At 52.4% G+C, this 11,514-nt stretch overlaps 1 protein-coding gene across 1 annotated transcript in view; it reads left to right on the top strand.

Moving 5' to 3' along the window:
• The window catches only part of HMCN2 (hemicentin 2), a 142,732-nt gene that overhangs the window by 45,522 nt on the left and 85,696 nt on the right, over positions 1-11,514 (top strand). The window contains exons 17-22 of the mRNA XM_012808266.2: positions 948-1,043; positions 1,347-1,474; positions 4,087-4,231; positions 7,203-7,315; positions 7,418-7,577; positions 8,325-8,490. Coding sequence (XP_012663720.1) covers positions 948-1,043; positions 1,347-1,474; positions 4,087-4,231; positions 7,203-7,315; positions 7,418-7,577; positions 8,325-8,490 — 808 coding nt within the window. The remainder of the gene's footprint in view (positions 1-947; positions 1,044-1,346; positions 1,475-4,086; positions 4,232-7,202; positions 7,316-7,417; positions 7,578-8,324; positions 8,491-11,514) is intronic.

Here is an 11,514-nt window from a genome sequence, read left to right as displayed (position 1 = left end):
AAAAAAAAAAAAAAAGTAAGAGAGTGGAGCTGGGGAGGGCGGGCAGGGGAGGTGGGATGTCTCCTAATGCCCTCACTCCCCCAGGTGGGTGGCTGGGAGCAGCACACTGACCTTAGCACTGACCTGGCATAGGCTGACGCTGGGTCACACATTGGCTGGGTGACTCTGGACTACTCATTCTGTTGCTCTGAACCTGGTCATAATCAGAAGGTTAAAACCTGCCACTTGGGTTCGTTAACAGGCCACTTTATAGGGTGGTTTTAGGTACTTTGTGTGAGGTACTTAGTGTGGTTCCTGGGCATCAGCCAACAGGCGCATGCAAACCTGTATCCGTATTGTAATTATTACAGCTATGTAGGTCACTAGGAAAGTTTTGAGACAGACTGTGTTGTGGTCCATTATTTCACTTCTAAGAAACACAGGTGACAGTGTCCTTTGTGATTCACCATCGCAAGTCTCACCCTGCGAGGCTTGTTGGTGCCACCAGGAGGGTTCCATTTGTTTTGTCCACGTGGATTTTACATTTCTTGATTTTAGTGTGTCTTAAAACTTTCGTAATGACCCACATCCGATTACTGCTACTACTATTACTGCTAATACGATGCCTGTGTCTACTATCACTACGACTATTATTACTGTTACTGCTGCCGTTATTACTCTTCTACAATTACTGTCACTACTGTTTACTTTATTGCATCATCTCATTGATCCTCCCAATCACACTGCAAGGCACAGGTATCTGTTGATTATCCCCATTTGACCCATTTGACAGATGAGCAAGCTGAGGCCTCCTCACCCTTCCAAGGCTTCCTGTGTCCCCACCACTCTCTGCCCTCCCAGCCCCCCACCTGAGCCTGTGCAGGGCAGCCTGTGCCGAGGCCGCCTGCCCTGGGGTGCTGTGGGATGGGATGCCCTGGCAGTCGCAGCCACTGCTTCCTGCCCCTCAGGTGTGTCTCCTGAAGACCAGGCCCCCTATGTCTGTGAAGCTCGAAATGTCTTTGGAAAGGCCCAGGCCAAGGTCCAGCTTGTCATCACGGGACACAGTTCACTGGTGGATCAGAGGGCCCCAGGAGGTAGGGAAGCGGGTGCTCCCTGGGGGTACAGGTGGGAGGTGAGCACCCCCAGGGAGGCCCCTCAGGACCACTGCATCCTTTGGGATAGAGGTGTCCGGGGCTGGGTTTCCAGGAGGGGTGTTGATAACCTGGTTTCCTGGGCAGTGTTCTGGGTGCTTCAACACTTTAGATTCCCAATCCTGATGTTTCTACCTGTTTCCTGAGGGAGTGGGGCCTCCCAGATGACCCCTGCAGGGGATCAAGCATGGCTGACACCATCTCCTTTCCCCGCAGTCCCCCCACAGATCGCCAGCAGTGCCCCCACCGTTCGTGTCCTGCAGGGGCAGCCTGTGTCCCTGCCCTGTGTCATCCTGGCTGGGAGACCCCTCCCGGAGAGGCGCTGGCTGAAGGCTGGCCGGCCCGTGAGTGCTGGGCCCTCAGGATGCGGCAGGAGGGGCGCCTGGGGAAGGGGTTCTGCCACACCCATGCCTCAGCCTCTGCTCTACTGTTTCCGTGCTTTGGACTGTCTCATCCTTCCTCCCTTTCTGTCCTGCCTCATTCCAGAACCCTCTCGATAACATGCTGATGGCATTTGTCACTCTCTAAGTCTTGCCAGTGGTCAGCTGTGGCTGCTGGACCCCTTGGTGCTCAGTAGGACAATCTTGTGTTCTGTGAGAGCTGTGGGCTGGGGAGCCACTTAGTGGTGGCCCAAACACCATGCATTTGTCATCACCCTGTTCTGAAGGTTCCAGGGCAGAGAGGTGACCTGTGCCCTGGATACCTAGTGTATTGCTGGGCACATGGAGGTGGCGTTGTCAATTCATATCTTCTTGATTTTGTTTCTTTTCTGGTTCTCTCTCCTGTTGGCTCTTTCTTCACCTCTTCCTTTTCCTCCATTCTTCTGCCTTGTCCTCCCCCATGCCCTTGAGACTGCAGGGCCCTCACCCCCAAATTCATTTGAGACTCCAGCAGATGAGCAGAGATCGGGCGTCTCAGGGAGGCAGCAGCAGTGTGGCTGTGTGTCTGGCCTTGCTGACCCTGACCCAGGCTGGTGGAACAGCCTCCAGCTGTGCTCCGCCCCCGCCAGCCTCCCTACTGCCTGTGGAGTCAGGCCCCTTGGCAGACAGCTCACGACTCCCTGAGGAGCCCTCTGCTCTGCCATATCTGAGCTTTAGCCCAGGCTGTTCCTGCCACCAGTATACTTGTCCCTGCCACTTTGGGCTGCCTCTCTCTTATCCTTTAATACCAGCAGTGAGCATGCTAGGTCAGCACAGGACCTTGCTTTGTGTTGTCATCACCTTTATTCCTCCCACCTACCCTGGAAGGAAGAGCCTGTTATTTTCCCCACTTTACAGAGAGGGAAATTGAGGCTAGGAGAGCTAAATTTACATGGTCAAGATCATGTAACAAGTTAAGAGGCCCAAGTTGGGCTTGAACTCAGGCCCACCTGAGACCACAGCCCAACTTTACAACCTTTTAAGACAGTAATCTGCAATCTGCAGCCCCTGGGCCATGTCCCATCCATGGCCTGTTTTTTAAATAAAGCTTTATTGGAACACAGCCACATTCAACTGATTTACGCTTTGTCTATGGCTGTTTTTATGCTACAGCTGTGGAGTTGGATAGTCGAGGCAGAGATCATACAGCCTAAAATATTAAATCTCTGTCCCTTTGCAAAAGGCTTGCTGACCCTACTCTAAGCCCCAGGTTAGGGGCCACCTCCTCTAAAGGGCGTGCTGACCTCTGCAGCTCCAGGAGGGTCTTTGTGTGTGTGTGTCCCTCCAGGTTCTCAAATTCACAGCACTTTGGAATTACCTGTGGGAGTTTTAAAATATCCTGGTGCTCAGGTCTCAAACTTACCCCTTAAATAGAACCTTTGGGGATACAGATCAAGTAGTTTCTTTTTAACCCCTTATTTTGAAATAGATGGTTAGTGTTTAAAACTCCCTGGATATTTTCAATATGTAGCCAAGTTTGAGAACCGTGGGTGTGTTGCATTTAAAATTTTCCTCATATTAACTGTGAACTTCTCCTGACTAAGAATTTGACTTAACTCTCTACTCCAAACAGCCCTTGGTACAGTAAGCACTGGTGAGGCATTCATTCATTCATTCATTCAACATATGCCTGTTGAGCCCTGAGTGGGCACCAGCTACCGTGTGGTGGCATGATGTGACGTGCAGCACAGATAGGGACCTGCTCCTGGGCAAGCAGGCTCTGCAGAAGCATGTTTTCATGTCTGTGACTCCCTGGGCAGCCTGGGTAACTAGATGTGAGCAGGGCATGTGGGGTGGGGTGGGGAGGAGGCTCCCTGGGAGATGATGCCTTAAGTGAAGGACGAACACACGAAGACCCTCCTCTGCTGGGTGCGTGGGGAAGGAGTGGCCTTGGGCCTCCCAAGTGCCAGCCAGGGAGTGGCCAGAAGTGCTGAGCATCTGTTAGCTCAGTGGGGACACTAGGTGGAATCCCACCTGCTCAACTGTGCTCAGCCTGAGAAAGCTGGGGGCAGAGCACTGGAGGGTTTCTTGAGCCCCTCACCCAGGATGGGCTGGTGACATTGTACAGAGGTCTCCCCAGGCTTTAGCATGGACCAGCATGCCCCCACCTCACCCCAGGCCTTATGATTCAGACCTAGGGAGCCACGGGAGCCCCCTCTCCTGCTCCCCCTGTCTGTGGCCTCATGTGGAGAACTGCCCCTGTTGCAGCCTCAGTGCTGCAGCCCTGCTCACTGAAGGCCCTGGCCCAGTCCTGCATTTCCGGGAGAGTCTCTCATGGGCCCAGCTTGGGTTAGGTGTCTCACCTTGGTCTAGTCTGCCAGGGAGGGGTGGGGTCGGGTGTGCAGAGCTCAGGTTCACTTAGCCATGCAGGGTTGCGTGTAGGGGGAGGATGGACTTCAGGCTCCTATTTCTCTCTGAGCCCTGGCTCCTCTGCCAGCCTGCTCCCTGTCATCAGGTGGGCAGTACAGTTTCCCCGAGGCTTCTCTCTTTGCTGCCTCTGCCCGGGGCCTAAGGACTCCTTGCCTCCCACCCCCCAGCTCCCACCTGGCAGCCAGCACTCTGTCCGTGCAGATGGCAGCCTCCACCTTGACCGGGCGCAGCGAGAGGATACAGGGCGGTACCGCTGTGTGGTCACCAACACAGCTGGCTCTCAGCACCGGGATGTGGAGCTGGTTGTCCAGGGTGAGTCTTGGGCCCCAAAGAGGGGAGGGGGTGGGGCAGGGGACCTCGGTCTTGAGCACCTTTGTTCAAAAAAAACAAAAAACAAAAACTGCACAAATAATACAAAGCCCCTGTTGGGAAATTAGGGATTTGACTTGTTAAAAAAATACTCCCATAGTATCAGAAGCTAAGAACAGCCCGGTTTTATGTTTCACTGTGTGCCTTTCCGTGCTATACACACCTCTCTCCAAACATAGCACAATACATGTGTGTATACAGCTGTGTATGTATGTGGCATGTGCAGGGCCCAGTTGAAGCAACAGCCTTTTTAAAGTAGTAGTATTATACAAATAATTATAAAACATGGAAATTGGCAGAGAAACATGATAAGAGAAAAACCTTACCATTTCAATCTGTGTGAGCATCTGATCTTTGGTGCTGTCAACACCTTCTGTAGAATCCTGCAGGTTGTGAGGAAAAAGGGGCATTATTTATGTTGGACCCTATATGTAGAGAGGATATATATTCTTTATATATAACATAAAAATTCTTTTTGTGTTTGTTATATAATTCATATATAAATTCTCTATCACCTGTTTGTCTATTCTTTATAAATATTTTAAAACCAAACTGGGATGACATGCTTTTTTTTTTCTGAGATGGAGTCTCACTTTGTCACCTCGGGGTAGAGTGCCTTGGCGTCATAACACAGCAACCTCAAACTCTTGGGCTCAAGAGATCCTCTTGCCTCAGCCTCCTGAAAGCTGGGACTACAGGCACCTGCCACAACGCCCAGCTATTTTTCGAGACAGGGTCTCACTGTTGCTCAGGCTGGTCTCAAACTCCTGAGCTCAGGCAGTCCACCCACCTCGGCCTCCCAGAGTGTTGGGATTACAGGCGTGAGCCTCCGCACCCGGCCTCAACATATTTTCTTTGTTTTGCCACTTACATGTTTCCTTGGCGACATGTTATGACTGTTTTCTGTCATAAATATTCAGAGGTTTATGACGTGTAAGATGGCCTGACTCCTGGTTATCTAAGCTGCCCTGTCTGGTTTCTCACGGGTGTGAACCCCCTGGGGATGCTGCACAAACATGACTGATCCTTTTCTTAGGATGAACTCAATGGTGCGGGTTAAGTTTTGAGTCATGGAGATTGCACGTTTTTAGAGATTCTAGTGTATTTTGCCCAATTGCCTTGCTACCCCCTTCACTCACCCAACCAGGAATCACTGTTCTCTTTAATGTAAGATGAGAAATTTAAAACTAAGTTTGGTTATATTTTGTAATTTCTCAAGTATGTCAACATCTTCTATTTTAACTTGTTCTCATAAAACCCCCAAGGGGAGAATGCACCGTTCCTCCATTTTATGGGGAAAACCACAGTTCGGAAGGGGCCAGGGCAAGAGCCCAGGAGTCCTATTTCATCATTAATTCCAACTCGTCACAGCCACCAAAGGTTGAGCAAGTCCCACGTGCCAGGCCTCCACCAGGTTCCATGTCTGTTTTCACATGTTCTCCACCTGTGACTTCCCTCTGTGCCTGGCGCAGCCTCCTGCGGAGCTGATGTGAACCAGCTTGTTCTCTCTTGGGCTAGTCCCTTTCCATTCAGCAAATATTGCCCCACCTGCTGCTTTGGCCACCTGGGAGAATCTGGAAGAGCATTTCCTCTCCAAGAGTGGCAGCGTCACAGCCCTGGCTTCTGCCTTCCCCTCCTGGCTTGTCCATGCCTGGTCACCCCTCCCTTGCTCATTTTCACGCCTACAAATCCAGACAGTACCCAGAGCGGATCTGACACCTGTTTGTAGGTTCACTGTATTCTGTGAATGCTTTTTTCTGCCATTTCTCGTCTGTCCATCCCTGAAGGGATGAGCAGGGAGTTGGAGTTAAATGAGCTTTTTCATTGATCTGGGCATATGGATATTCCCAGAAGATTAGATGGTTTTTCCAGAGTCCCACAGAACAGAATGAGCACGCAAGCTCCGGGCACCAGCTGCCTTCAGTCTGGGGGGCGAGTGGATGGTGGCCAAGCAATGGCAGCTATAGATATTGTGCCATTTTAATTGTCCTGTTGAGATTTTTAAAATTGCAAAATATACGTGACATAAAATATATCCTCTTAATATCAGAAGTGTGCAGTCTGGTGGCTTTAAGTGCATTTGCATTGGGTATCCACCATTGGCATCCATGTCTAGAACTGCGTCATCCCCAGCTATCCCAAATGAACCCAGTACCCACGTCCTCCCCTCCTCTCTCTCCCCCAGCCCCAGGACCCAGCACTCTGGTGTCCAGCTCTAGGGATCTGCCTATTCTAGATACCTCGTGTCCTTGGAAAGACCATATTCACCCTCCTGTGCCTGGCTGATTTTGTCTGGCATGTTTTCAAGGTTCATCCATGTTATGGCAGGTGTCAGAGTTCCTTTTTAAAAAAATAAACAGACTGGAATTTTAAGAGCATTTAAAATTTAAATTTTAAATTCATAGAAAAACTGAGTGGAAGTAGGGATTTCCCACACACTTCCTGTCCCCACCCCTTACAGCGTCCCCCTACTGTCAGCACCCCCGCCAGAGTGGTCCCTTTGTTACAGTGATGAACCTCAATGATGTGTCATCAGCTCCCAGAGTCCCTAGTGTACATTGGGGCCCACTCTCAGTGTGGTACCTTCTGGGGGTTTGGACAAATGTGTAATGACATGTGTCCTCTGTCATGGTGCCATGCAGAGCAGTCTCACTGCCCTGAAGGTCCTCGTGCCTGTCTGTTCACCCCCAACTCCTGATTTTTTGCTGTCTCTGAAGTTCTTCCTTTTGTAGAATGTCCCACAGTTGGAATCGATTCTCTCCTTTTTAAGGCTGAATAATATTCTGCGATGTGTGTAGACCACATTGTGTTTATGAGTCACTGTGTGTGGACATTTGGGTGGTTTCCGCCTTTTGGCTACTGTGAGTACTGCTGCTATGAACACTGGCTCATGAGATTGGTTTATTTATAAAAGTGCCACCTAGAATCCATCCCACTGCCACCCACCACGTCACCAATGAAGGGGTTCTGGCCTCTCTCCCCTGCGTCGCTTCAGGAGTTCCTACCCCCACCATCACCTGGACCAAGGTAGGCAGCGCCTGTTACCTTGAGGGTACCCGGAGAGGTAGGGCCAGTGCCTTGTAGGGAGGGGTGTGGGTTCTGATGATGTCACCTGTGCCTCTGCCCTAGGAAGCCAATGCCCTGACCTCCAGGGGCCCCCACTACAATGTGAGTGATGATGGCACCCTGGTCATTGCCCAGCCATCTGCCCAGGATGCAGGGGCCTATGTCTGCACAGCCACCAATGCTGTAGGTTTCTCCAGCCAGGAGATGCGGCTTTCTGTCAACAGTGAGTGATGGCGGGCCCTGTCCTGGGAGAGGGTCTCAGCAGGCGTGGAGGCAGAGAGTGGTTCCACTCAGCCCTTTGAAACTGGATAGGGAGAAGCTAGCATGTTAACAAGGCCCTTCACGGCACCTGCTCACCTTGGCAGCCCCTCACCTGCCTCTCTCTGCCCCAGACCCTCTGGTCTCTTTTCTGCATCTTGAATGGCTCATTCTGCCTCAGGGCCTTTGCACCCGTGCAGTTCCTTCAGTCTGGAATGTTCTTCCCCCTCCTCTTGGCCCAGCTGACTGTTCCCACACATCAGATCTCAGTGTTCCCTGATCCCCTGGGGCCAAGTCATGTTACTGTAAATCAGTGGTTCTCAACCTTCCTAATGCCGTAGCCCTTTAATACAGTTCCTATGGGTTGCGACCCACAGGTTGAGAACCGCTATTGTAAATGCTGGAATAGCCCCTTCATAGCATCCATCCCAAATGTGATTAATTAATTACATATAGAGCTTTTGGGTACCAGTATTCCTCTCAGGGCCTGGACACAGTGAGGACCAGGCGGGACCTTCCCAGGGCCATCAGAGCAAGACGGCCATCTAGCAGGTGGTGCTGGAGGTTCAGAAGGGCGGAACTGAGTGGAAACCCTTGGATGCAAGCCACCTGACCTTGCTGGGCCCCCCGAGGGTCAAGGTCGCAGGACCACCTCTAGGGGAACCTGTCCCATGGCCCCTGCCCTGCTCACATCTGCTTCCTGCTCCAACAGCCAAACCCAGGATCCTTGTGAATGGGTCACAGGACGTGGATGTGCCTCTGAGGATCATAGCAAAGGCTGGCCAAGAGGTGACCCTGGACTGCGAGACTCAGGGCTCCCCACCCCCTCTGGTCACCTGGACAAAGGACTGGTATCCTGTGCCACCTGTCACCAGCAGGTAAACCCAATCCTGTGACCTCACATCAGAGAGACCACTGACCCAGTGGGTGTGCGGACCCTGTGGAAACTCCCAGGGGGTGCCGGCTGGCTTTGGAACACTGGGCTGCTGTCTGTGAGCCCCCAGAAGCTTCTGAGGGGCCTGCTGGAGGGTTCACGGGAGCCCAGGGTGAGATGCCTCGTGTGCCAACTGCTGGGTGCCACATACAGGATCTCCTTTAATCTGCTCAGCAGCCCTTGTCATCTGAACTGAACTGAGGACACTGAGGCTCAGCTAGGTGTGTGAGCTTCTTATGGTCACCTAGTTAGAAAAGAAAGGTTGGAGATGAGACAGAGTCCCGACCATGACACATGCTACCATCACGGCTGCTCGTAGGGCTGGCTGTCTGGAGGCAAGGCTTTCTGACTCAGTTGCCCCATGTGGGGATGCTGGGAGTGGGTGGACAGGGAAGAGGCAGCCTTAGGCATCTTTCAAAGCCAACCCGTGTCCTGCCAGGAGCAGGTGTGGGGAAGGCCAGTTCCAACTGACAGGAGGGCCCTTAACTGTGGTGGGGAGGGGGCTGTGGCTCAGGCTGGTGACATCAACCCTGGCAAGGTCTTTGAAATGTTCCAGACGGAGTAGGTTGCTCTGTAACAGCCCTTTGGACACTCACACATGTGTCTCTGCATCTCAAAACATCTGTTTGCTGAGCCCTGCCAAACTTTGCAGCCATGCACCCCTCAAGGTGGCTGGAGGACAGGGAGCTGGCAGTGTCTGCAGGGCCCCCCATGCCCTGTTGGCGTCGCTGCAGCTCAATTTGTGGTGCAGGTGCGTGGAGGGCTGGGGGAGCCTGCATCTCCCCCAGAAAGTCCAGCCCTCACTCCTTGGCTGGGCTGTGGCCAGAGGCCGGCAGGATGCTTGTTTATTTATGGCTTGTTGCTGAAGCGGGGAGCCACATTCCCATTTGTTCACCCGTTAATAGATCAACTGGGAGCCATAATTTATTTGCAAAAGCTGCTTTTGCAATCCTAGGGTTTTGTTCTGTTCCTTCTCCCTCGCTCTCTCCCTTCTTGCTGGCTCACATTTTTTTCTCTGGAGATGTGTGAGATTCAGGAGTTCATCTCAGCGTGGGAGGAAGTGTGCCTGGGGTGGGGCTCAGTGCGGGTCCTTTCTTAGTTGGTTGACCTCGGGTGGCCGCTGCCTCCTCCTGGCCTGTGCCTCCAGGCAGAACCTGGGCGTGATCTAAATGCCTCCAAGTGTCGAGTGTCGCTGAGATGGGCGAGCAGTGCTCCGTGGCGCAGGTGCTGAAAGATCCCTCGCTTCCACGCCATTTCTCCTGTTGCTGCTTTTCGCAGACTCAGGCTGTTTCCAGCTTCCAGGGAATGATCCTCATTTGGCCATATCTGCTCTCTCTTTTAATTCTCACCCACTTTTTTTTTTTAATATAAAAGCTTTATTGGGATGTGATTCACATACTATATCACACGTTATTGGAAGTGCACAGCTCGGTGTTTCTCCGCACATTCTGGGTTGGGCAGCTGTCACCGTAGTCAACTTTAGAACATTTTCGTCACCCTGCCTCAAACCTCCACACCCCCGTTCAGCCCCACCCCAGCCCTGCCCAGTCCCTGGCAACTGCTGTGGCGCGTTCTGTCTCACTGGATTCTCTATTCTGGACACTTCATTTAAGTGGAATTGTGTGTGGCCATTCACATCTGGCTTCTTACACCTACCAGAATATTCTCTAGGGTCACCCAGTCATAGCACCAGCAGCAGCACTTCGTTCCTTTAATGGTCGAATAGCACCCTGTGGTGTGGGGGCACCTCTCATGTATCTGCTGTCTGGTAGATGGACAATGGGGTGGTTCCCACCTCCCAGGGACTGTGAGTGACCTCACTTCCCACTGCGCCCTAGACTTCACTCTCAGCTCTGGGGCTCCCTGCCCCGGGCTGGTGCTCTTCTCACACAGGGTGAAGCTCAGTCCTCCTTGGACACACGCAGCTCCTTGGAGATTTAAATAGGCCCATGGAAAACACACACCAGGACTGGCTGTCAATCTGCTCCCCTTGCCCCTCTCCCCTCCCCACTCCTCTTCCTTCTCTGAAGGGCCCCACAGCTGGGCCTTGAGGCTGCCACTCTGGAAGCCCCAGAGCCATTGAGTTGTAGTTGTTCAGGAACCTCCAAGGCCAGCTCACAGCCCTGATATAAGGAGCCAGTGCTGTCCACACTGCCCTCACCCTGCTTGTTCTCCTGGGCTGGGCCTCACACCCCATCCACCTTGCTGAGCTGCCTCAAGGACACAGCTCTGCAGTCGCCCCATCTTCTATCCTTGGAGAAGGACTGAGCCTGCTCCTGGTGCTTCTGCGGCACAGTCAGGGCTGGGAGCCAGGCCGTGCTGCACCTCAGAGGCCCCTCCTCCTGCCAGGCTGGGAGGCTCCTCTCCTGCCAGCCACCCCAGAGGAGGGTGGGGTGAACAACGCTGTGCCCACTCCTCTGAGGACACAGAAACGCAGCAGTGGGGGACTAGAATCCTGGCCACACAACTCCAGGGCTGGGCCCTGACATACAGATACTAGCACACACAGACATGTGTACACACAGACACAGACACACACATACACAGACATATATGCAGACACACAGACATGTATCTAAGCATGTAGGTACATGCACACAAATGTGAGCATACACGGACATGTACAGAGGTACTACACACACAGACACACAGGCTCACACGCACCAGGCTTCTGGGCCAAGGTCAGGTAGGCCTCTGCTCTCTCTGGAGAGCCTGGGGAATGTTCTAGACTAGGTTTCTTTTACCTCCAGAGTCAGAAAGTCCTGATAGGAAGGAAGCATCCAAGGAGTTTGACTCCCAGCGCGTTCTGAACACCAGCCATGTCTCAGCCCCTCTGATCTGCTCACATCCATGCAGATGCCCTAGCAGGATTAAACCTTACACTTCCTCTTTCTGCCCTTATCACTGATTAATTCTTCTTCATTTACTCAATTTCTTGATTCATCCTGGCTGCCTTTTTATTTTAAAG

This window comes from Otolemur garnettii, unplaced genomic scaffold, assembly GCF_000181295.1.
Source record: "Otolemur garnettii isolate 467f Iridium unplaced genomic scaffold, OtoGar3 scaffold00087, whole genome shotgun sequence".
NCBI lineage: Eukaryota > Metazoa > Chordata > Mammalia > Primates > Galagidae > Otolemur > Otolemur garnettii.
The sequence above is the reverse complement of the archived record's forward strand: the minus strand, read 5'-3'. Positions and strand labels throughout refer to the sequence as shown.